This window comes from Solanum verrucosum, unplaced genomic scaffold, assembly GCF_900185275.1.
Source record: "Solanum verrucosum unplaced genomic scaffold, falcon-dt-bn FXZP01000220.1, whole genome shotgun sequence".
Lineage (NCBI taxonomy): Eukaryota > Viridiplantae > Streptophyta > Magnoliopsida > Solanales > Solanaceae > Solanum > Solanum verrucosum.
In genome coordinates, this window is record NW_026020308.1 from 1,016,241 (window position 1) to 1,043,819 (window position 27,579).

Sequence of the window (27,579 nt, forward strand, 5' to 3'; positions counted from 1 at the left end):
AGAACTATAGAGGCAATAACCCCTCAAAAAAATAGGCGTATGCCACTAATTGCAATGCACACACAATATTCTTTAGTAAAAGGCGAAAAAATTAATGTGTGTATATATACAAATACGTCAACATCATATAAAGATAATGCGAATATAAAATACATTTCAGGACAATAAGTATATTCCATGATCTCTACAATCCCAAATTCGAATCGTGATAATTGACTGACATTGCTTGCACAAGTTCCGTCGCAACACGTAAGGATAGTTCCTTTTGAATGAAACTAAAAGGAACCATCTTCTTTTTGTTGGTCTATATCCTACATATATCACGACCAAATACTAAGGTTGTCAACCAATTAATTAGAACATAAATTTTGTTCCTCCAGCTCACTACACGAGTCAAATATGCTGAACGCCAGACAAAAAAGCTTGTGAATCCTGCTAGAGATACACCTTTTGCTTCCTGCAAACACAAGTTAATTTTATCGGATAATTAATGAACATAGTTAAAAGAAAAACGTTAAATAGATTCAGAATTAAGGTACGAAATGAAAAATATGAAAATAAGAGCTTCCGTTGATAAAATTTGTAGAGAATGTAGACTAATCCATAGGGGGGAATGAATTTAGCTCACTAGGCTCATGGAGATTGAATTTAAATAGTGACCTCGGAAAAAAAAGGTCATTTGTGCAAATGCACTTGAAAACCATAGAAAGTTAGGGTTCAAAATACAGCAGAGACAAAAATAGTAAAGTGATGCATTCTCATGTGTCTAAGCTCTTGGTCGATATAATTACTCTATATTTATGCTGGTGGGAGATATCAATAGCAAGTAACTCGGGGTATGATTAAAGTACGTCTAAGCTCTATCCAGACATCACCGTAATAAAAAAAAGAAAAAAAGAATATAGATGTAAAAAAGAAAGAGGAAACCTTGCTCTCTCTAAGGTCCACAAGGGCCTTGTATCTTCCAATTGTAGCCATGCTTCCCAAATGTTTGTAGACAAATGGATCTCCCAAGTTTATGTTTTGTGCACAATTGGCATGCCCTCCACCTTCTTTACCCACCTTGTTCAATAAACTTGCCAAATATTTTCCCTGCCTCTCTGCAACCTGATCATCAAACACAACAAACACCCTAAGACAATTTAAAGATATTATTTGTGTGTCACACACATGGGCGGAGCCAACATTGTGGTTGCAGGTTCGATTGAACTCAGTAACTTAGGTATGTTTGTGTTACAAACAATTATTTTAAACGTATAAATAATCAATTTAGAACTCGATAAGCAAAATGAATTTTGATTGACAACTAGCTAGCTCATACTTACTTGGGCCAAAGCTGGAAGAACTTGTCTGCCTGTACTCTCAAGAAAACCACTGCAATCACCAATTGAGTATACATCTTGTACCGATGGGACGCGTAACCATTCATCAATTCCAATCCTATTAATTCATGGAGAGTTATCAGTACAACACATACAAACAACTAATATCATGAATCTTAAGAAATGCATGTGTACTTACCTCCCTTTAGCTTTTGGTATATCAAGTGAGTTGACAAAAGGTGAAGGGCCAACACCAGTAGACCACACTAACAGACCATAGGGGACGTTTGTGCCATCGCTAAGAATTATCTTCTCCGGTTGCACATCTTGGACAAGGCCTCGTACAAGACGAACTCCTGACTGAAAACAGACAAATTAATCACAACAGTTCAATGTTGAGTTCAGAGTTCAACATATATAGCACACAAACAGAGAATCACATATACATTTGATCAGTATATATCTCACCTTAGTCAACTGTTTGGTTGCATATACACGTAAACGATCATCAAAGGAGGATAATATCTCATTTGCCTGTCAAACAAGGACACACTGCAGCTTAATTAACTAAACATGTTATTTCAAGACACAATGAATATAGAAATTGAGACTAAGCTTGCCTCAATCAACGTGACGTGAATGTAGTCTTTGACATGAGCATATCTTTGATGAACATCCTTCAGGATAAAATCACTAAGTTCGCCACTGAACTCCACTCCTGTCGGACCACCTCCAACTACAACACAGTGTAAGAGTCTACGCTTTTCTTCCTCACTAACTCCTGCCCAAAAGTGAGAAGAAATCAACATATATTGTCCGGATCATGACTTAACTTCATCAAATATAACAGTAAAGTCACAAAACTACGTTTTGTCACAGTAAAGTAATCAAACTATGTGTGCATTGCTCAAAACTTACAAACACTTGCCACATGAGGCTAATTTGCATATGTATGTTCTGATCATTTGTATTTTTCGAGCACTTCACACATAGTTTACTATTATAACAGGTGAAGTTCAGTGATCGTAGCATTATAACGAAAACAACATATACCAGGCACATCTGACAACATGAGATTTAGAAGTAGTTTCCTCCGTATTTCCTGAGCATGATGAACTTCACGAAGAAATGTGGCGTGCTCGTTTACACCCTTAATTCCAAATGTCAAAGCATGTGCTCCAGATGCAATGACTAACTTGTCATATGAAACATTAAAGTTCCATGGCTCCAAGGTTTCAACTCCCTCTGTCACTGTTTGGCATTGTATCTACAAGTACCACACAAATTGCTAAAGAAACAGATTGGGAAGAATCTAAGTGTCAAGTTGTATTAGGACATTTCAAAATTTTTGACACAATTCCACTTGTAGATTATTCGATACGATTTTTACAACTTTCAAGAATTCAAATCATAACATAGTCTCTCCTTAAACTATGTATATATTGTTTCAATTTTATCGGATATCCCCAAAGAGACTTCTAATAAGACTCATTCTAATAATCGAGTTTAATCAGCTCCTACTTTGAGGTAAGACTACGGGTAATTTTGGGCTACCAAATAAAACCACACCATTCCACTCGCCATTTGCACTCACCTAGGGTACACACAATTATAGGATCTCATAAATGCCAACATACTGGATAAACAGAGGAATATAGGTCTTAGAACTGAAAGTAGAAAACCAAAAACAACAGCATTCAAGGTTACGACCTAGTGGTCAATGAAACCATGAGGCCTCAGGTGAATAGAGTTACTCGATATCTGTGCTGGTGGGAGGCAATAAGTATCCTGAAGAATTAGGTAATTGACTTGAACGCCATAATTAATTTTTTTTTAAAAAGGGAAAAACAATAAAAGAAGCAAACTAGGCATACCACATGTTTATCAAAATCAATGTCATTGCACCACGAAGCCTAGTGGTCAATAAGGTGGATAAAAAATCATGACGCCTCATATGGATAGAGTTACTCGATATCTATACTGGTGGGAGGCAATAGGTAGACGGTAAAGAAACTAGGTGTGCACAAACTGGTCTGAGCATCACGATTATGAAAAAAAGAAAAGCAACAAACAATAAAAGGAGAAAACTATGCATACCACATGTTTATCAAAATCAATGTCATTGCACGAAAGGGCATATCCTAGTGGTCAATAAAGTGGATAAAAAAATCATGAGTCCTCATATGGACAGAGTTACTCGGTAATTGTGCTGGTGGGAGGTAATATATACACGGTACATAAACTAGATGTGCACAAACTGGTCTGAACACCACGATTATGAAAAAAAGAAAAACAACAAACAATAAAAGGAGAAAACCAGGCGTATCATATGTTTATCAAAATCAATGTCATTGCACGAAAGGGTGTGTCCTAGTGGTCAACAAAGTGGATAAAAAATCACAAGGCCTCATATGGATAGAGTTACTCAGTAAACTGTGCTAGTGAGAGGTATTAAGTACGCGGTAAAGAAGCTAAATGTGCATAAACTGACTTGAACACCACGATTATGAAAAAAGAAAAACAACAATAAAAGGAGGAAACTAGGCATACCACATGTTTATCAAAATCAATGTCATTGCACCACGAAGCCTAGTGGTCTATAAGGTGGATAAAAAATCATTACGCCTCATATGGATAGAGTTACTCGATATTTGTGCTGGTGGGAGGCAATAGGTAGACGGTAAAGAAACTAGGTGTGCACAAACTGGTCTGAGCATCACAATTATGAAAAAAAAGAAAAGCAACAAACAATAAAAGGAGAAAACTAGGCATACCACATGTTTATCAAAATCAATGTCATTGCACGAAATGACGTATCCTAGTGGTCAATAAAGTGGATAAAAAAATCATGAGTCCTCATATGGACAGAGTTACTCGGTAACTGTGCTGGTGGGAGGTAATAGGTACACGGTACAAAAACTAGGCGTGTACAAACTGGTCTGAGCATCACGATTATGAAAAAAAGAAAAACAACAAACAATAAAAGGAGAAAACTAGGCATACCATATGTTTATCAAAATCAATGTCATTGCACGAAAGGGCGTATCCTAGTGGTCAATAAAGTGGATAAAAAAATCATGAGTCCTCATATGGACAGAGTTACTCGGTAACTGTGCTGGTGGGAGGTAATAGATACACGGTACATAAACTAGATGTGCACAAACTGGTCTGAACACCACGATTATGAAAAAAGAAAAACAATAACAAACAATAAAATGAGAAAACTAGGCATACCACATGTTTATCAAAATCAATGTCATTGCACGAAAGGGTGTATCCTAGTGGTCAACAAAGTGGATAAAAAATCATAAGGCCTCATATGGATAGAGTTACTCAGTAAACTGTGCCAGTGAGAGGTATTAAGTACGCGGTAAAGAAACTAAGTTTGCATAAACTGACATTAACACCACGATTATGAAAAAAGAAAAACAACAATAAAAGGAGAAAACTAGGCATACCACATGTTTATCAAATCCAATGTCATTGCACGAAAGGAGTGTCCTAGTGGCCAATAAAGTGCATAAAAAACCATGAGGCCTCATATGAATAGAGTTACTCGGTAACTGTGTTGGTGGGAGGTAATAGGTACACAATAAAAAAACTAGGTGCACAAACTGGTCTGAACACCACGATTATGAAAAAAAAGAAAAACAACAACAATAAAAGGAGAAAACTAGGCATACCACATGTTTATCAAAATCAATGTCATTGCACCAAAGGGCGTGTCCTAGCGGTCAATAAAGTGGATAAAAAATCATGAGGCCTCATATGGATAGAGTTACTCAGTAAGTGTGTTGGTGGGAGGTAATAAGTATACACGGTTAAGAAACTATAGGTGTGCACAAACTAGTCTGAACACCACGATTATGAAAAAAAAGAAAAAAAGCAAAGTAGGCATACCATATGATTATCAAAATCAATGGCATTGCAATTAGCAAGAAAGAAAAAAGAAGTTGGTTGTGTTGAAACAGCAGGTTGAATCCTTCCAATAGGTTCAGCAACAGACCTAAACTCAAGAGTACCAACACAAGTAGATGCTAATAATGGAGTGAACACCATATGGTTCCTAGGTGACACACACACAACATCATAAATATTTGTGTCAATGTCTTTCATTAGCCTACATCCTGCCCATCCAGAACCTAACACAACAATTCTTGGTTTTTGGTCACTTTTTGTTGCTTCCAAACCAACAACATCATGATGATGATGATTAGTTGAATATTGTTTAGTGAATTGTAGAAATTGAGTAAGTAAAGGTGAGGCTAATGGGGTTATAGATTTGTTATAAGCTGATGATTGGTTTGAAATTGTTTTGGAGATTTTGATGAGATTCTTCAACCATGGCATTGTGTCACAAAAATTTTCTTACTTTTTGTTGGCAAAATATTTATTTCAAAAGAATTAAAGTATGTGACAAATAAAGTTTTAGCTTAAGTAATAGTAACACATACCCATACACTTGTCATGATGATAAGGACATCATTCTTCAACAATGACAGTCTCTTCTTTTCTCACCCAATGTATATGTTCTTTTATTTATTATGCTGATTTTTGTATCCTCTAATAAATTAGATAAAAATTCTTTAATTTTGGGCAAATATTTCAAATTGATTCTGGTATCCTCTATTTAATTAGAAAAGATTAGTATTATTTACTTTTGTTAATTACTTATATCCTTTGATTAATTTAATAATAATTATTTAATTTTGAGGAAATATTTCGAACTGTTCAAATAATTTTAAAAATAATGTGCAGCACAACTCAAGTATTATCTTACTTAAAATATTATCGTGATAATAATTATTTAATTTCCAACACTATCAAAAGAATCTTACTTAATTTCAACACTATCAGAAGAATCTTACTTAAAATATTATCGTGATAATATTTTAAATAAGTATTGTACTACTTCTGTTTATAAACTTTTATAATAATTAATATATGTATACTAATTCTAATTTTATGACTTTTAAAAGTTTAATTTGGTGCAAACTAACGGATAGGGAATAGGTGGCATCTAACATATATACCGCAAGTGGAGGCATCAAGTGGGGTCCCCATTGTAGATAAGGAGTAACCTTGTGCAAAAGGTGTAGTACCTTTGGAATTTTTTTATTTTTTATTTTTGCAATAGAAACATTTTATTTGAGATGATATATTTTGGCATAATACACATTTTAATTTGACATTAACTGATAACTAAATACTTCAATTTTACGGATGCACTTTCAGTTTCTTCAATGTGTTTTTATTGTATCAGTTAAATACTTCAACTTATAAAATAATCATGTAGACACATTCAAAATTAATGTGTCACGTTAATATTAGTGCCTACAAGACGTAATTATATTACATACAAATTACATAATTGTATGCAAGTTTTATGTGTTTGATCGGATTCTGTACAACATAAAGTTGTATACAAGTTATATGTAAGCGGTATATTTTGATTGAATTCTGTATAAATAAAAAGTTATATATAAATCATATGCTTTAACCGGATTTGTATTTATTTTGTATTAAAAAAATAAAACTCTAGCTACTTTTTGAAAACTTAAAATCCTAGCTAAAGCTGGTAAATATTGTATCAATTTTATATCTATAGGGAAAAAAACTCCAATATATATTGTATATACATAGTGTACATGTAGTGTATAACAATGTATAAAGACATATATACACTATTACACATTTTGGTCTATAGATTTTTAAAATGGTTAATGAAGAAATGATTAAAAGGGTTTTGTAGCAGCTTTGGGGGAAGAAATAAAAAGAAAGAAAAAATTATCTAATTAGACATATTTCACTACCATATATGTATTATTATCTATATTTTCAAAATATTACGTAACTTATCCACTAATTAAGAGTTTCCTATGTAACTTACACTTAGGTACATGTATTTTTGCTACCAAATATACAAAAATAGGGATAGAGGTGAGCGAGATTCATATGTATCTCAGATACAGGCGAATCACACTGGATACACATTAGATACATGTATCTGTATGTATATGAAGTGATTCACATGTATATGGAATACATGAGAGAGTGGCAAGCGAGATAGGAGAGAGGTGATCGAGATTTGTTATATGTCTCAGATACATGAGAATTCACTTGGACACAATGTATCTAGAACAAATTACACCTAAATTTGAGTCATGTATCCCATATACATGTATTTGGATGCACCAAAATCTAGTAAGATACGTAATATTACAAATAGAATGTATCTAAGTAATTAGCACATAAACTAGTGGGATTTGTGTAATGTCACGACCCAGGGGTACCCCCTAGATGTAACATGGCACATGGAATCCTGAAAGGACCCAAGTAAGCCACTTAGCATATCATCATCACATAAGTATAGAATAATAAAGAATAAAACACCATTTCAAGTCTCTAAGAAAAGTTTCATAGAAGTAAAGCGGAATAGTCTCATTAAGCCATCTACTACAATCAAAGTCTCAAAATAATAGGGTCACAACCCTTATAATAGAGAATATGAAAATGTCTAGTACAATGATAGAAATAAAACAACAATATAGCACTTCTCCTCGGATCCATGAGGACATACCACAAGCTTTGGAGAATAGTCTATCCAAGCTTGAACTAGAAGAAATCACCTCAAACGTTGGAACCTACACTTTGTAGAAAAATGTAGAAGAAATATGAATTAGTACAAAATTGCAAAATTGCACTAAGTATGGTAGCTATGCATAAAAATCATTAAATAAGCTAAAAAGAGACATTTTAGTTGAAACTATGCATTTGACCAAGTTTATGAACTATCATGGAGAAAGCATATGATACAAGCATATTCAACATATAGATCATCTCATCATAATGGAAACAAACCGTAAGAACCATCAAAGCAACCTTGTGCAATGTATGAATAAGATCCCATACTCCTATCCACACTAAGGAAATTAAAACTTATTAAGTGATTATAGTTCATAACTCCAACTCTAGTTCATTCTATCATAGAGGGATTAGTTTTAACCAACATAGACCATGAGAGCCAAATCATGGAATCCGATGTCTACCCCACACCGAAAAAGGGTTGTCCTACTTGCCTAAGGTAGAACTAAAACTCTTAGCTTACGTGGATCCACTAGCTAAAGACCTATGCGGACAAATAGTTTATGGGATAAGAGGATTGCTTCTAGAAACCCGACCTCTACTAATGTAAGGGCTTCCATCCTAAAAGATTGTTCCTAGAAACCGGCCTCTACTAACGTGAGGGCTTCCATCTCATATCACTATCCACTCGGTGCTAAGCATGACTCCCATTGAGTTTACATTAAGTCTTGACTTAACTTTATAATTAAGGAAAAATGTCTTGACACTCAACCAACAAACTCATACTAAAGCTCCTAGATTCAATAGGGGAGACTAGTCTTCAACCCTTAGAATCACCACATGTGACAAACCTTTCACATTGTATGATATTCATAGATAAGTGTGCAAGTAAGGATAATCATCCAATCAACACCACAATTAGATCATAATATAAGCATTTTACTCTCAAAGCAATCTAATTGTATACACACAAGTCTCATACATGTAGTCAATTCTCATGTTTTGCCCTTCAAGGCTATAGATCACATTCAACCAATCAATCTAGGATTAATACATTAGATAAAGATGGTGACATGATTAAATGAACTAAACTACTATAAGCACAACTTCATGATTACTACAATTCACCCAATTCACAAGTCACAAACTAGGGTTAAGGGGAATACATGGATTCATGGAGGATTTTCTCATTAAAACTATTATAATCAACAATTCATTCATAATATATACTAACTAAATCAATGAAAACATTTTGAGAAAGAATTCATGGCTTGGAATAGAAACCCTAAGTTTTGGAGATTTCATCTACTTAGAAATTCAGAATTTAATGGCTTCATGGATAAAAAGTTAACCATGAATCAAAACTACAATACCTTAATTGAAGATTCCTCACGAATTTGGGTAGAAAAGATGAGTTTTTGAGTCCTAGACCTTGACTTCTCTTCCTTCTTCAATGGAGATTTTAGAGAGAGAAATATTGGAGAGGTTTTGATTTGGTTTTGAGAATTTATGAATATGACTTTAGATGGGATACTTTAAGTGGGAAAAATACTTGTATAGTCCTTTAAAATAAGCTTAAAACGATGATACATAACCATTAATTAATAAGGAAATTACCAAGGAACCCCTAGACTCAATTGACAAAAGGCAGTTTCAGGGGTGATCCATGACTGAGGACCCACGGACCGTAGGTGGAACCACGGCTCGTGCTGGTCATCCGTGATTCCTTTCTGGGACTAGATTTTTGGGGTCTCGACCTACGGAGGCAGGCCACGTGGTGTGGATCCATCCACGAGGCGTGGGTCCTGCCCGTGGCTACTGCTTTAGGCAGATTCCAAAAGGGCTTCACCCACGCTACCCCCCTATGGGACGTGGGTTGATCCATGTGGCATGGAACCCCTTTTGTGGGTCACTGCCTGGCAGACCTAAGGGTCTTTTCCCTAAGGACTCAAGGTTGGTCTTTGGGGTTTAGGCCTTGACCTCCTAACACTAAACCATGAATTTTAAGGTATTTTTAAGGCTCTAATTCTAACGTCAAGCTCTAACTTAGCCTACTCATTTTAGGTTAGCCACTAGTTTAGTCTACAACTTTTCGGAATGTTACAAGTAAGTTCCCTTAAAACAAAATATTAAAAGAGGTTTGGCTTCCTAAAATTAGTAATTAGCTATGTAGTGAGTGTTGACACCCAATTTTGACCCTCCCCAATATAAATTAATCATCGAGCTTCTTCCATTTTAAACGATCTAAAATAATTAGTTTTATAAATTTCAAAAATAGTTTGTGAGTTATTTTAAATAAATTATGTAACTTATTATAACTTTTAGACAATACTTATATTTTACATATTTATATATATAATTGATATATTTTATGAATATTCGAAAATTGTCTCAAAAGTATTTTAGTTTTAGTTAAATATTTTGTCAACTAATTTGGTTTAAGTAATAGTTTATATTTTAAATTAATTAGTTTATAATTAAGGTAATTATTTTATTTTGTAAAGATTAAGAAGCTCGTTAATTAATATTAATTCGTTTCATTTAATCTTTAGTCGGATTCGCTAATAAAATTCAATTTGGCTAGATTGTTAATTCATTTGCCTAACCTTTTTATTGCAATTTTAGCTATTAATTTCCCCACCCTAAACCCATTTGAGACCAAGTTTTGGGCCATTTAATTAAGCCCAAAAGCTCTGTCAGCAGCCCCTCTTATCCAATGGCAGCCCAAACCCAATTCTCTCAAACATCAGCAACATTACACAATAATTCCAAAATAACCCAACCCATTTTTCCCTTCTTCAGCCTGTCCAAACATACAGACAGCAGTTCCAAAACAATGCCAATACCCGACCCCTATACTCTTCGTTCTTCTTCCTCACAGTCCAACAACGATAACGAAGAAACCCAGAAACTCGTCCAACCCAACTACCAAATCGACCCCAGTCCAGAATCACGACCCGAACGAGCCCAGCTCGCGCGTCCTCTCCTCTCGACGTGTCCATCTAGTACAAGAACGTTGGAGAATCAGTCCGTGTGTCCGCATCTCAATGCATTCCTCGTCCTTACTCGAGAATCAAGGGTTCCAAATCGTTTTCCCGTTAAGAACAGTACAATTTCCAGCTGTGGGAACCTTTTCTTAAGGAATTTGAACTTCAAATTTTAAAAGATCTATCCAAATTTCTACATGTTTTTCCCCCTTCAATCAGTCACAATCTTCCCTTTATATAAGCCGATTTTTATCTTCATTTGCGATATGGATTACTTGGGGTTGAAAAAAAAAATGAAGGAGACATATTGAACAAAAAAAAAGAAGAGAAATATAAGTAAGGAGCAGAAATTTACAAAACATATACAAGGAAAACAGAGGTAGATTTTTAGGAATAGTGTTCATATTTCCAAAGTTTTCTGGGTCACCTATTTTGGAATCCGAGTTTTCTATCGAAATTTTCTGGGATTGGTGGTGGAAGCATCCTTTCAAGCTTGTCGTCCCAGATCGTTGTTCCTAAAGGGGTAATTCCCTCCGCCCTTTCTTGTTATTTACTCAAATTGTTCTTTTATATTTTGTTTCAGCTTAGAATTGTGATTATTTTCTCTTTGAATGATGTAATAAAATCTTCAATATTTGGTTCGTTCTTTTAATATTCTCTTCGCATACGTTGCCATTATGTAGCTCTAGTATGGTCAAATCTTGGCATTTTGGTTCTAGAATACAATAGAGTTCCTTTTATCGATTTATCCGTAGTGTTATATCAAAATTTCTTTTATATTAGCCTGTGGCCGAATTCAAGTGATTCGATATTGAGATACCACTTGTCTGTTGTATTTGTTTTGATTTGAGCTATTACTTTTAAAAGTTGAGTCTGTTAGTTATATGAAAGCTTGCTATGAAGAATATGAAAGTTATTGTGTTTTGAGTTTAAATTTTGAATTTACTTATCTCTGGTAATATCTCCTAGAAGACCCTGTAAACTCAAGCATTCATACAAGTTGGCTGAACTCACTGGAGTACAGTTTATGATTTAATACTAAGTAGTTGCATTTTTCTTTTTTAACAAGTGATTGTGTGATACTATGTTGAATTCCATGAGATTTCAAGTTTGGTGTTATTTTTTTTTATTTTTTTTTCTTTAAATCAGCACATGCTTGATTGTAATGTTCACTGGCCAATTTCCCCTCTTTGAAATTGTAATGTCTAGTCTTGTTATAGATGTGGTAGCTAATCTAGGATAATTAAAGTTATTGTGCTGAGATTTGTCTTCTGGCAGTGATTCTATTTTTCACAATTATGAAGTCACTTGTGTGTTTGTCTAATTCCATCTTAGCATTGATTTTCTCGGATGATAATAATGTCCCAATAGCCTGTTCAATGCTGGGAAAATGTGGGTATTGTTCACTGCCCTATTTATCGAACATGTGGGTTTGATTGAATCATTTTGGCCTGATCAAAATCGCATCCTTTTCCGCTTGGAATCTGCCACTTATTCACTCTAATAATTTAATCCTTCAATTTATTTTCTTTAGCTTAAGATGTTAAGTTCTAATTCCCTTTGACGCATTTATTATTTTGTGATTGGGTTAATCATCATTAAGCTACAGTTTGAATATGTCATTATTGGACACTAATTTTATCCTTACTTTGTTTTGCATGTGAAATCTGTTCGAGTTCGCCATGAACTCCTATCTCCTTTCCTTACATTTCGAGAGAGCCATAAAGGCTTAAATCACTTCCTTCCGAGTCAGCCAACTATAAAAATCGATGCACAGGTCCCGAAGTTGGAAAAAATATTGAAGCAGATTGGAGAATTGAAAAGATTGGGCCTTTGGCCCACTCTTAATTCAAAAACTAATCGTATTTTGTTATTTTGGGCCTAAGCCCACTTATTTGCTATACTTGTTAGTTCTTAGGACAGGTGGAAAAATTGGGCCTAAAGTCCAAAGGAAACTTTTTTTTTATGTTAGTCTAGGACAGGTGCAGGTGACTCAAGTATTGGCCCAAGTATTGATCCAGGCGGACAGAAAAACCAAACTTGTGCCCAAGTCACTTTCCCTATTCATTTTTATTATGTTTATTTACTTGATAATATTTGTCGTTAATCTTAAGGTCGAAAATATTCAAATCCTCGAAGGACACCCATTTTGAATTAATTACTTAACTAAATTACTCATCTTTCACTTGACTTAAAGAATAAATAAATAAATAATAAATAAATAAGTTTATGAAATACTTCACTTAGATAATATTTCATTATTTTCCTATTAAAATAGGTCTCAACTATAAAGTAGTTCACTTTTACAATTCAAGATAAGTTAAAATATTTTAACCAAATAATTAATTGCCGAATAACCGCATATTAGCGGGCATTTCGGGTGCTTTCAAACCCTTCTCGAAATGCTAATAAGAACCCCCGAACCCCCCTTAAGTATTTTCAATTGATTCCCTGTTTTAATCTATTGAAAATCAGTTTTCTTGATTTTTCTTAAAATTAAGTGGCGACTCTTAAAACCAATAATAATATTTTTTAAATAAAACAGTGAGATAATTACCCATCCCAATATGTTCCAAACTTGAACATGCATTAATAGATCCCTAAAATAACAATAATAATTCCAATTAAATACTCTATATTTGTCTTAGTTCCTCTCTCCCTGAATCCTGATATATAACATTTATTTATTATTTTTCAATAATAACATACTTAAATATTTAGCCTAGCTAGTGTTGGTAGTACTATTCTGGTAATTTTTTATTTGTCTGTTATAATTTGTTGTTCATTGTATTTCGACTATCATGTATTTTATTATAGTTATCGTCTTGTTACTATAGGTTATTTTTGTCACCATATGCTTCTATACTTCTGTTACTTACTTTTTTTTGGATGGCTTTGGATGATTTTTTCTTGAGTTAGGGGTCTATTGAAAATAGCTTCTCTGCCTCAGAGGTAGAAGTACGGTTTGCGTATATTCTACTCTCTCCCCCTCCCTACTTCGTAGGATTTTACTGAGTATACAAATAAATGACTTTAGACATGAATTTTTTCTGAATTTTGTAGGAAGCTTAAAAAGAAAACCTAATTGTTCTCAGTTCGGTTTAAAATTCTCCCAAAAATAGTGTGAATGTGTTACTTAAACATAGTTATACATTGTTTTTATACATAATTATACATCACTATTCACTTATGCATTTTATATAATATATACTAATGTATAAGATATATATTCATCAATTATTTTGCAATTTTGTCTTTGACTGGAATTAAAATATGTAGTCAGATTGTGCTGAAATGAAGAGCTCAATTAGTTGAAATCTTTCTTTATGAATGTTGTTTTTTATTGTGCTGAAATGAAGAGCTCAATGGGATGAAACATCCCGTCATTTTGTGTTGTAAATTGAAGTTATGGTGTTTAAATGTGCAACAAATGTTTTGCTGAAACTAATTGAAATTGGAAGTAAATGTTTTTGTTATTCTTTTGTACACATGCATATTTCAATGAGCACAGATGACAATCTTCCTTCAATGAATTTTATTTTATAATATTTATCATTATACGATTTATTTCTTAATTTCTTTAACAGACACAAGATTTATAAAGCGTTTCTTTACCAATTATGGTACCAATGGAGATAGAGCGAGTGACAGTTAGTATCATCATTAGGATCAAAACTATTTATTGTATTGTTGATGAATAGTTTAAAACTCTTACTTGAATCTAGATGTAATTTTGGGATACATATATTTTAGATATTGAAATTACGTACCTTGCTTTAGGTCTTTGTTTAGAAATTTATAGTGTATGATTTATTTTGGTGTATGGAATTATTTTATTAAGTTGTATTGCATGACCAAATATTGCATAGGTTGAAACTACCAAAATATTGTTTTATACAATTATAATTATATAAAATGTGAATTTTATGGCGGTTTGAACTGTCGTAATATAAATTTTAAAAGTCATTATCAACTTGTAGCATTTTATGGCGGTTTTTTGAAACCACTATAATAGTATTAATAATAAAAGGGATTTTGGTGGCATCAAAAACCGCCGTTTTAAGCTCGTTGTGGTGGTTATAAACCACCGTCATACTCAAAATAAATTATCGAGATCGTTTCATTCTTTTGTAGTACAAAACCTGCACAAAAAAATTGCCACAACAAGAATAATTTGCTGGAGGTTGAAACAAACGCCACAAAATGAATGTATATATAGCAGGGGTCTTTACAGCCTCCACACTTAAACCGCCACAAAAGGAATTATTTTGTGGGGATTGACACAAACACCACAAATTGAATGTGTAGTGGGGGTTTCTTAAGACCCCTATAAATAAATCCGCCACAATTTAATAGTTTTTTTGTAGTGCATATATACCCCCTACTGTTGTACAAATGACTCACATATACCCCTATTGTTATATAAATGACTCACATATTCATCTAACGGAAATGAAAAAATTAGTTTTAAATTTATTTTTTTGACTTTTAATTTTAAGAAAATTCATGTAGGGATATATATAATCGTTCTAGTAAAGTTCAAGATATATTTTTCATACATAAAAATTATTTTTTGACTTGTTTGATTATCATTATTGGAGAGAGTAGTAGTTTAGCTCGAATATTAGTTTAAATATTAATAGATCTTGGAGTCATCTTTGTAAATATTTTTGGATACTTTGTATACCGATTATAAGATAAGTAAGATCTTAGCTTGTGAATACTTGCTTTTGGACATTATGATTTAAATATTATATTATTTGACTTTCAAATTAAATGAAATAAACTAAAAGTTGATAGATGATATCATTTATAAAACTAAAATCATGTGAATAATTGATGGTTTAATTTGTTTCACATGCAAAGAGATCAATTATCACAAATATATGGCATGTGAGACACAGCCTCATTTATTCATTTTTCTGTTAATTATTTGCTGATAATGTTAGTTTTTGCTGACTTTGACCACTAATTAATACTCCAATTTTTCAATTATGACAAACACTTGTATTGTATGTTTTCCAATTTTATATGGGCTATTTAAAATAGCAATAATATTAATTATATCTACACCACATGGCATTTTAATTGTTGCCAAATTGAATTGAATTATTGTCAAATATGTACAAATTCAAAATTTGTTACACCCTCTATTACACAAATTATTGTCAATTTACAAAATTAAGATTAAATTAATTTTTTTTTTTTCATTTTACCCTTAAAAAACATTTAGTCAAAAAAGTTCATTAATAGTCTGGATAAGGCAACTATTGTAGAATATATTAAAAAGAATTAAAGGATAAATTAGTAAAAATACTCTTCCTATTTATGATTTCTTAAGAAACGTGTAAAAACAAAATGATTGATAAGTAATACGGAATGGAGGGAGTATTTTCTTGTCACTAATTTTTAGTATATTTGAAAAGTTTGCACGACTTATGTCACATTCGTTATCACACTCGCTCAACACAAGTACATTATATCTGATAATATCAATATTCAACCTATGGAAAAATCCAAGTGATCTGGTTGGAAATGGTCTGAGTCGAAGTCATGATCGAACAATATGCTTATTTGATAAGCGTGATTAAGAAATAAGGTCTTTAGTATCAGCTATAATTTTTGACATATAATAGTAAGTGCTTGATATATTGTAACAAATGATACTAGAGTCAAGATTCAAAATTATATTCCCAAAAACAGCATATTGCATGTGCCATGTGGTGTTGAGAGGGTCGAAGATTAATATTATTGTGTAAAGCCAACATCCTATCTACGACGAAACAAGTCGTAACATACACACATCTCAACTAAAAAGGGCAAAAGGCAACAAAAGAGTTACAATATGCCTACAAAAGAACAGATATGGGTCATCATGCCACTGTTGCAAAACCAAAAATCTTCTTGTGTCTACCATTTTTCTGTCCTTATAATCAACCATTAAATTTTTTACAATAAGTGTAATAATACAATAAATATCCTATATATTATTAGAAAAATAAGAAATTAGCATTGGATAAAATTTCATAGTTAATCTTATGCTAATATTTCTTTTTGCTATAGACTAGTGACGGATTATAAATAAATTCAAGATATAGAAGCTATTTAGCGATAAATTAACTAGAAATTAATGATAAATTACGTAGCTTATTTCATGTTTTCTAATAGTATATGCCTTTCAAAATCATTTTGGTCCAAGACATTCCAATAATTGAGCATTTACTAATGGTTAAGGGGTCCATTAATAACTAGGAATGTGTCCATTATTGCATATACTCCATTAATAGGGTCAGATTTCTAATATGGTTAGATTATTAGTTTAGAAAGTTATATATTTAAATTTTAAATTATTTTAATTAAAAAAAAGTTACTTTATGAGATAATAATTAGAATTGAATGACCATTTGAAAAATCATTGTCCATTTATCATATGAATCATTTGTACTGAAAATAAGTTATGACGCAGTATAATAATTAATAATGCATAAATTATTTTTTATCGGATATTTGATTTGTTGTATAAAAAAATGGTTTGAGGAGACTCACAAGAGTATGTTTGGCATTCTTAATGTTTTATACATGTATAACAAAAGGGAAAAGAGCCAAATTTGAGATAAAAAGATAACGTTAAAACACTTATAAGCCAATAAACTAACGAAGAGCAAATATGAGACAATCACAAACGGTAAGGGTATTTTTGACATTTTTTCATATTTTATATAGTTATTTGTATATTCAATTTTAGTGTAATGAACAAAATACCCAATAAAAAGTAATTTATGTATTATAAATTATCCATATTTATTTGTCTTCTTATCAAATGTTACCTCGTATATACATTCAAAACTTCGAAATGGAGATATTCAATACTAGGGTCGGGTATAAAGTATCGAAAATTTAATAATCTAATCGAATGAAATTTTTGGTAATTTGGTATTCGGTATTCAATATGGTATTCGGGAGTAAAATTTTAAAATTATGGTATTCGGGTTTAGATTTGGTATGAGACATTAGTATCATTTGGTATTTGGTATTTCTAAATACCAAATTATTTATTTAATGAAGGTCATATTATCGAATACCATACCAAAACAAAGTTTGATTTACTGTTTACCGAACTACCGAATCAAAATTTAAAAATTTGACATTTGATATCTAGTTTTAACTACCAATACCAAATTACTGAATCCGAAATTTGATAAACCCAAATCGAATGCCGAACCCCCACCCCTATTCAATACTAATACTTATACTTAAAAGAAGTTTTCCATGTTTTGTAGAAAGAAAGCAAAGAACATTAATCATTTACAAGTTTCCTTTTGGTCTTTTTCTTTATCCAAATTTTATTTTTTAGAGGGGGTGGGGTAAAGGAAATTCAACATTTAGGGCCATTCGAACATGTGATATAAATTATGATATGAAGTTGAATTTTTGTTTAAACATGCAATTGAATTTTCTAAATTGTATTACTTTTATCATAAATTGAAAACTTCACAAGTTGTAAAAACTATCAAAATTTTCAAATTCATATTCAATCTTACTAAATGAGCAAATCATAATTCATAATTTAAATTAATATTTTATGACACCGCATTAATAAATCACATATATTCATATTCTTTTTATAAATAAATGTTTGAACTTCTAACTATGCATATATAATATCTTCACGATAATCGAGCATTAGTCTCTTTTTTTTAACAAAATTTAAACAATGAATCTTTTTTTATATATACATTTAAAAAAAATTGAAATCATGATTTATAATTTTCAAATCATACTTTTTGAAGAATTTTGAGATAACAAGTCACATATCTAAACGTTAACTTAAAATCATAACCTTAAATCAATCACATATCTAAAACACAAACTTAAAATTTATTTATTAATACATACAAATTTTAAGTTATTTTTTTTTATCATAATTAAATGAAGGAAGAAATCCAAATTTTCCTTTATTTGTAATCCTTTTTTTTTGCATCTTTTTTGAGGGGCCTCAAAACATTGAAATTTTGTCCAAATTTGAGACCCCATGCTTAGTTGCAAGTTGTTGAGACAAGAGGTGGTCACACTTTAAACTTTTTAGTCCTTTGCTTTTTACCTACCCATCCCTATCTCTCTTGGCAAGGGACCTTAATCAATTAAAATTTAAATTTTATACGCTGACAGTATATATAATATAATTTTTCTCATAATATCATATTAAGTTAGATTTACAATATTAGATGATTTTTCATAACTTTTATTAATATAATGCTTATCCTAACATATCAAAACGCTTAATTAGACTATTAGTTCAAGAGTTTATAATATAGCAGTAGCAATCAATTTTCCACAAGGAAAAAAAAAGAGAACTTTATTATAGTAATCCTATCGTTTATTTTTACTTGTTCGTAATGAACATTGCATTACCTTTAAGAAAATAATAATTAAACATAAGAAAGTTGCTCAGATGATATAATCATCCTTCAATTCCAAATCTGCGGTTGTGAATTTGAGTCATGATCAAGAAGCAAAGAAGGGTGAAAGCTTTTACGAAAGGATAAAAAGTAAAATTAGTAGTTAATTTTAAAAGTAAAACATGGACAAAAGGGGATTACATGAAAGATAAAAATCCTCCGACTCCAACTCTAAGATTGTGAGTTCGAGTCACAAAAAAAACAAAATGATACAAACTTCTAGCTAGAGATAAAATTAAACAAATAGAAATAAACAAAAAGTGTAATTTCTATCCCCATAAAGATAGAAAGATCATTTCCGATCAAAATAATCACTAAATAAATACACTTGGCTTTTGCAAGTTGTGGTGTATCTATAGAAAACAGTTGGCAAGACAGCTAACTGCTTCTTTTTTTTTAGTGAATAAAAGGAAAATGATTTGATTTTATACACCAATATATATTTTTTTTAAATCATTAATATATTTCTATCTATTCAGCTAATAATTTATCTTACTTTTTAATTAATAATTCTTTTTTTGAGCTACTAGTATCTCTGTCAGCTTAGAAAACTTAAACTGAAAAAAAGATACTTAAATTTGGAAGTGGCAATATACTAATTTTTCGTTTTAAAATAAGTGATGTTTGAGAATTTCACGAAGGAATTGATTTTATTCTTTCAAAATTACCCTAATTTTAATACATAAATTTTACATTAATAAAGCACCACATTGTCTTTCCTTAAAGCATTAAATTAACGATAAGTTAATAAAAATACTCCTTATTTTCTTAGAATTATATTTTAAGAAATGTGTCCAAAAAATACTGCTTATTTTGAGACAAAAGGAGTATTAATATAGTCATAAACCCACACATTGATACAGATAATAGAGACAAAAAAGACTAATCACGAGTAATTAAAGTAGAGTCCGTTAATTAATTATTTAGAGGTTAAATCAAATCCAAGTGGCTAAAATAATGACAATAAAAGGTCCAAAATTTCAAGATTTAATAATTGTGGTGAAATAAATTGTAGTCACGAGCCGCCTCTAGGGTAGTAACACACGTGAACTATGTAAATCATTTTTTGTAATATTAATAATGTAATCCCTCTGTTTATTTTTACTTGTCACAATTCGATTTGACAGCATACCTATTAAGAAAATAATTAATGATATAAGTATTTTACCAAACTATCCCTTATTAAATGATGTCTTAGAAAATAATTTGGAAAATAAATATTTTAATCTTGAGGGTAAAACATGAAAAAAAAAATTGGTTTTTTCCTGATATGTCAAAAGTGACAAGTAAAAATAAAAATGTATTTTAGGAATAAGTGACAAGTAAAAGTGAACAGAGGAAGTAATTCAAAGCGGAGGTAGAATTTTAGTTACAAAAATTCTAAAATTCTTGATGATCATCTATTTGTGAAGGTTAATAAGTTTCACATGTTAAGTGCATGTTTTTATTTATTACAAAGGTACTTTTTGAATTGGTGTCAAAAGAAATTCTGCTTTTTAAAATTTTGGTATATAGTCAAACACAATCACATAATAGAAAAAATATATATTTCTTGTTGTCATGGTGGATCTAAGTGAATCGAAAGGGATTCAATCCATTTTGGTTGAAAAATAATATTGTGTATATAAGATCAATTTCCTTAACACAAATCAAAAGCTCGATTCAATAATACAGAGGATTAAAATTCTCTTAGACGATACATGTTCATTTCCCACTAATTACACTTTCTTATAATGGTTTTGGCTCTTCGCGTATTTGTTTCTTTAATCTTATAAATTCTCATGACAAAAATTCTGCATCCGCCACTGTTGATTGTCAATAATGAATGTAATGATACCTTTATTTAAAATTCTGAATCCGACTCTATTATTTTACTAGAATCAAAGTTATCTTCACATGCACACTAAGCAACAAAAATTCCCATTCCCTCCCTTGCCCATGCCCCTTTATATAATATGGTACATGCATTAATAGTAAGTAATATTCTTTCTTTCACTTTTCCTCTTTTCTTTTCTTCTCTTTGTTCTTTTGAATTACTTCCAATGAATCTCATCTCTTCTCCAAAATTTTCTTCTTCTTCAACTAAATCATTTTCCTTTAGATTTCTATTATGTCTTTTTTTACTAAATTTTTTTTGTGTACTTTCATTTGCAAGTCTAAGGAGCCATCAATATCAACAAAATCATAAAAAGCCAATTATGATTTTGGCAAATTTAACATCATGTTCTTTGTTTATGGGTAGTTGGGTTTATGATGAAACTTATCCATTGTATCAATCTTCATCTTGCCCAATTATTGATTCACAATTTAATTGTCAAATGTATGGAAGACCAGACACTGATTACCTCAAATATAGATGGAAACCAACAAATTGTGAAATTCCAAGGTAGCCTTGCAAAACTCTGTAAAAATTTATGTTACTATATGTTGTTTCTTGTACTTTTTTTTTAGACTGTTTTTCTTGAGTTGATGATCTATAGGAAACAATCTTTTTCACCACTGAGGTAGACATAAAGTTTGACTGATCCCACTTGATGGGACTATATTGAGTATGTTGTTGTTGTATAATGTTGATGGTAAAATGACTTTTTACAATGTCAATGTAATTTAACTTGTTTATGTTGCTTATTTTCATGTTACTAGTCAGAAACGGATTCAGAATATGAATTTGATTTGTTTGAGCTTTAGTTCTTGAATAAAGTTTTAGGTACTTGCAACTCTGTTTTTTCTTTAATAAAGTTTCAATCTTTGAATGCATTTTGTGTAACTTTAAGTTTTTAAGTTATATGCACTCACAACTTTTAATGATGTCAAATGTAATTTAATTGTATATTCTAGCATAGTTACCTTTTTTCATATTACTAGCTAAAAGCGAATTTAAAAATTTAAATTTGATAAGTTCGACCTTTAGTTCTTGATTTAAGTTTTCAACATTTAAATCTAGTAAGTTCAATTATTAGATTCTTATAATTGAAGTCATTGTACTTTAGAAATTATAAAAAGTTGAACTCACATCTATATTTATAACCGGTGTCAAAATATTGTATTGAGTTGAACCAATCAATTATATACTACATCTCCTATATCACCAATTACCAATTACCAAATCATACTTGTATTTATACTTGACTTTTAATTATTTTTTATTTTTTAAAAATAATTATTTTTTTTAATTTTTTTTTTAGGTTCAATGGTCTAGATTTTTTGTTGAGAATGAGAGGGAAGACAATAATGTATGTTGGAGATTCATTAGGAAGAAACCAATGGCAGTCATTGATTTGTATGATTTCAGCAGCTGTCCCACGAGGAGCTCAAACACAATACATCACGGGTGACCCTCTCTCTACTTACAAATTCTTGGTTAGTCTCCCTTTTATTATATTTGTCGAGTTTTAAGTTATATATACTGACGATATAATAATTATTTTCATATATTATTAATAATTGTAGTTGACTTATGATATAGCAAATTATTAATGTGTGTTGATAAATTACTTGTATTAATGTATTTTATAAGTGATCTAATTACATAAATATTATTTATACGAAGAATGTTTCACTTAAATCAGTATACACTGAGGGGTCCGTTTGGTTTATATGGGATAAGATAGATATTTCAGGATTAAGTTTGAGATTAAATTTATAACTAATGACAGACTAAATTTATACCTTAAACTTGATGTATTTTTTATCCAACCTAAAAGTCAGGATAAATTAGTCTCAAGTTTATAATTTCAGACTAACTTTACCCTGCAAACCAAACAACCCCTAATAGAAAAAGAGAAAATTTTACATATAACTCTGTCCATGATAAACGGGATTAGTAATTTGAAAAATAGGACAAGTAACATATTACAATGTATATTAATATACACCGATAATATAAACATTTTTTACATAGTCAATGTGTCAACTCTTTGTAATATCTAATTCATTCGTTTTAATTTATGTGATATAATCAGAATCAGTATCATTTTACAGGATTATGGAGTGTCAGTGTCATTTTACAGAACACCATATTTAGTAGACATAGACTCAGTGCAAGGCAAGAGAATTCTGAAATTGGATGATATAACTAAGAATTCCAATGCTTGGAGAGGTGTTGATGTCTTGTCTTTCAATACTGGCCATTGGTGGACTCACAAAGGGGCTCTTCAAGGGTAATAATTTATCTCGTCACAATTTACGTGTCTTACTTTCAATTTTGAACATAATATTATATTTTGATCCTTTTATACATGTTTTAAATATTTTATCGGATATCTCTTATCTTTCACCATATCATGTAGATAATTAAGATCCCCACATATTTGAATATCATGTTAGATGTTCTCTCTATTTCAATATTTGTCATTGGTGGACTCAAAAACAGAGGCGGAGTCAAGATTAGGAGTTTGAGGATTCTTTCGAATCCACAACACTATTGTGAAAAGCATTTTCACCTCTCTTCCTTACCACTGAGTTGTTCATCAATTTTATTAGGGAGTTCACAAGTTAATATACATATATATTTATTCAATTTTCTAATACAAATGGATTTACGGAAAAGCTAGTGGGTTCGTCCGAACCCACGAACCCCCACCTAGTTTCGCCTCTACTAAAAAGGCTCATCTCCAAGGGCAATACATATGCCCTACATTCACTTTTTGACATTTATTGCTCAACTTTGTCTCTTCTTTAGAATTTCATTTGGGGGTTGGGGGGGGGGGGGGGGCTTTGTCGGTCACATTTTACATTTTTTATTTTAATTCTATTTATGTGTTTTACTTTCATTTTTAGTCCGTTTATGTTTTCGAATGTCATTTAGTCTTTCATTCCTAGCAGGCACCAGACATAATTGAAAATCCTACATCTTTAATTTTGATATTAAATTAGTCTCACCCAAATAAATAATTTATACTTCCATTTTTAATATGTTTACGTGTCTTACTTTCATTTAGTCTTACCTTCGCCAAATATAATTAAAATTTCCATATTTTTAATTTGAATATCATATTAGTCTCACCCAAATAAAGTTACTTTTTCTTTTCAATTTATTTATCTTACTTTTCTTAGTTTGTTCTAAAACACATATTTTTCTTCCTTTTTTGGTAACTCTTTAATTTTATCTTCCCACACAATATGTTTAAGAACACAAAATTTTAAAAAAAAAATGGATACATTTTATATAATTTTAGTTTAAGATCACAAGATTTAAAAAAATTATTTTTACTTTCTTAAATTTTATGTCAATTCTAAAACAAGAGAATGTTTTTTTTCTAAATTATCATTGGTAAATGCCTGAAAACTGATATTACTATAGTGAACTTTTGAAAAAATGTGAGTATTCCACCTTCTTTTTCAAAAAACTATATAGTTGTGAATCAAATGAAGTTAGAATAATTAATGAAGTGTGATAATGGTTGACATGATCGACTTAAAGGTGGAAATTTAAATTTGGTGAATACTTTTTTAACTTGATTTTCTATTCAATGTGATATTTATATTAAATTTCAACTAAATTTAGTTTTACGATAAAAAAATTTATATTAAAAAGGTAAAATGCTCCTTATAAAAGGAAAACCATATCCAGCAGGACTCGAACCTAAAAATATTGTAATATGCAGGTGGGACTATATGGATTTAGGAGGCAAATTGTATCAAGATATGGATAGGCTAGTGGCATTAGAGAGAGGCTTGAGGACATGGGCAAGATGGATTGATGCTAATATTGACAAAAGTAGAACAAAACTCTTCTTTCAGGGTATTTCACCTACACATTACAAGTATGTCAACTCTCTCTCTCTCTCTAAATTTAATCATCTCTAATCGACTAATTCAGAGTCGTGTTGAATAGGTATACTAATAGGGTACGTAAAATGTTCTTTCTATCGAAAGATTTTTCATTCTTGAAAAATTGAGACATATGGTAAAGATGGAGGTTTCAAAATTGCTTATCGACTCACTTTAGTATTTCTTCCGATCTAAATGAAAATGACAATACTACTTATAAGTATTTTGTATTAAAGAAAACACTCTTCTGAATTTAGAAACAATTTAAAGTGAATTTTTTATTTTGGCCTTAATTAATGGAAAAAACTATTATAATCACATAAATATTAGTCTTACCATATTTAAGATCATAAACTTTTGAAATTTACAACCACACAATTTTTTATATTAAATATTTAAGATTATAAATTTTAAAATATTCTTTTTTTTTATATATAAATTTTGTGTCAAATTGAAAAAGGATAAATATTTTTCTTTTAAAGAAGAAGGTGTAATTGTCAAGGTAAAAAACAAAAAAAACTTTTACTACTAATTTGTTAAGGCCACCTGCCCCATCATAGCTGTCATAAATAATCATAGCTATGAAATTAATTAAGTAGCACTCCAAGTTGGACAAAGCCAACATTAAGTTATTTGAAAAGTATTTTGGATAAGATATGAAGTGGAAATTAAATTTAAAAGAAAACGGTTACTCTCTATTTTAATTTATTTATCTTATTTTAATTTGATACAAAGTGTAAGAAAGTAAAAAAAAATTAAAAAAATTATTGTTTTAGATAAAAAAATATGTTAAATGTTATATCGAATCTTGAGATTATAAATATGTCATGTGGAAAGCTGAAATTAAAGATTTGTTAAAAAGGGGGAAAGAATTTAACAAACTAAAAATAAATATATGACAAAGGGATATTTGTAAAAAAAAAAAAAAAAAACTAATTACGTCAATGATGCATTAAGTATTTCATTGATTAGTTGTAATTCTCACATGATAATGTCTCTTAATAATTGAATGTTCAGTGAGTTTAGTGTTGATTATCGATGACTTCAATGATGCAATACTCCTAATATGTCTAAACTAAAACTTACTGATCAATTGATCTCATAGTGAAAGTAATTTATAATCACACAAATATTCATTACTTATTAGGTTTATTAGCATTATTGTTCACTATGTAAGTGTGTTTAACTCTATATACTTATTGGTGTAATTAGTTGAGACAAGATGAACTAATTAAATCAGTTGTCAAACCGTTTTGTTTGTTAAGACTTAAATAATAAATATTAATAATACAAAGCGTTATTATTGGCCTATTGTAGGAGTAGTTAATTACATGTTTTGTCACTTGTCTGGTTGGTGGCATAGTGACATATCATCATTATGCACTATAAAATAATTCCATTAGTTACCTATTACTTGTTGTAAATTGGGAATAAATAAATAATTTATACTTTTTAGATTAACTTGTTAACACAATCTTACATGGTATTAGAATAAGCAGAAGATATTATAATTTGATCGATGAAATAATTTCATGTGCTTGATATATAAAAAAGAATCGAATATGAACATATATTGTAGTTCTATAATAATGTAATAAATAAACAACTACCTAAACAATTAGAAATTTTAATTGAGGTTGTTAATTTAATATTATACTCTTACCATTTGCAAAAAGCGAACTAACCACTTTTCAACATTGTAACTTCCATTATGAAATTTGAAACTTCACGACAAAGGTTACTTGTGAATTTTATTCTATACTAACACTTTTTTTCAATTATATCAGCCCAAGCGATTGGACCACCGGCACGTCGACCGCGTCATCAGCGAGAACGTGTTACGGTGAGACCGTGCCGATGACGGGCACGGCATATCCGGGCACGTTCCCGGATCAAATGGGGGTGTTGAATGAGGTAATAAGAGACATGAACAACCCTCCATTTATTTTGGACATAACATTTCTATCAGCTATGAGAAAAGATGCACACCCTTCTATCTATAGTGGTGCACTCACTTCAGAGCAAAAGGCAAATCCTGATCACTCTGCTGATTGTAGTCATTGGTGTCTAGCTGGATTGCCTGATACTTGGAATCAACTATTTTACACTGCCCTTTTCTTCTAGGCAGTTAGCATTTGTCACGAATCATGAATAGAAAAGACAAATCTTGTATGATACATCAGATTCAACTGAACAAGTATGAAATCCTTAGTGCGCTTGATACCACATGGTGGCAATTGGTGCAAATTATATTTAGGGAACACATATTTCACATCTACTAAGATCAAACATGTACTTGAGTAAAATTTTATTTTCTATTGGTGTAAATGTTTTTAAGAAAAAGTATCTTGTTCATTTTGTAATTATTCACTTTTTGTTGGTCCATTTTATTGAATTTTGGTTATATGATCCAAATCCATTTCAATGTCATTTTGACAAGTGTTCTCTTTGTAA

At 30.8% G+C, this 27,579-nt stretch overlaps 3 protein-coding genes across 3 annotated transcripts in view; 2 read left to right on the forward strand and 1 right to left on the reverse strand.

Annotated features, from left to right (window-relative positions):
• LOC125835105 (40S ribosomal protein S4-like) overlaps positions 1-27,579 on the forward strand; it is a 254,483-nt gene that overhangs the window by 4,185 nt on the left and 222,719 nt on the right. The window lies entirely within an intron of this gene.
• On the reverse strand, positions 50-5,676 carry LOC125835097 (internal alternative NAD(P)H-ubiquinone oxidoreductase A1, mitochondrial). Its single transcript, XM_049514227.1, has 8 exons — positions 5,223-5,676; positions 2,376-2,589; positions 1,943-2,103; positions 1,791-1,856; positions 1,522-1,682; positions 1,326-1,440; positions 928-1,107; positions 50-457 (listed from the first exon to the last, which is right to left on the reverse strand). The coding sequence occupies exons 1-8, from the start codon at positions 5,670-5,672 to the stop codon at positions 305-307; spliced, it is 1,500 nt and encodes a 499-aa protein (XP_049370184.1). The 5' UTR covers positions 5,673-5,676; the 3' UTR covers positions 50-304.
• On the forward strand, positions 21,272-27,555 carry LOC125835098 (protein PMR5-like). Its single transcript, XM_049514228.1, has 5 exons — positions 21,272-21,739; positions 22,539-22,713; positions 23,335-23,513; positions 24,960-25,118; positions 26,913-27,555. The coding sequence occupies exons 1-5, from the start codon at positions 21,309-21,311 to the stop codon at positions 27,247-27,249; spliced, it is 1,281 nt and encodes a 426-aa protein (XP_049370185.1). The 5' UTR covers positions 21,272-21,308; the 3' UTR covers positions 27,250-27,555.

Excerpts from the sequence above, each read along its gene's own strand:
- LOC125835097 (XM_049514227.1), bottom strand. The coding sequence starts at position 5,672 with ATGCCATGGTTGAAGAATCTCATCAAAATCTCCAAAACAATTTCAAAC. Across the intron at positions 2,104-2,375 it reads CATGTTGTCAGATGTGCCTG|GAGTTAGTGAGGAAGAAAAG; the intron begins GTATATGTTGTT and ends ACTTTTGGGCAG. Across the intron at positions 1,857-1,942 it reads TTCACGTCACGTTGATTGAG|GCAAATGAGATATTATCCTC; the intron begins GCAAGCTTAGTC and ends CTTGTTTGACAG.
- LOC125835098 (XM_049514228.1), top strand. The coding sequence starts at position 21,309 with ATGGTACATGCATTAATAGTAAGTAATATTCTTTCTTTCACTTTTCCT. Across the intron at positions 23,514-24,959 it reads CACAAAGGGGCTCTTCAAGG|GTGGGACTATATGGATTTAG; the intron begins GTAATAATTTAT and ends TGTAATATGCAG. Across the intron at positions 25,119-26,912 it reads ATTTCACCTACACATTACAA|CCCAAGCGATTGGACCACCG; the intron begins GTATGTCAACTC and ends CAATTATATCAG.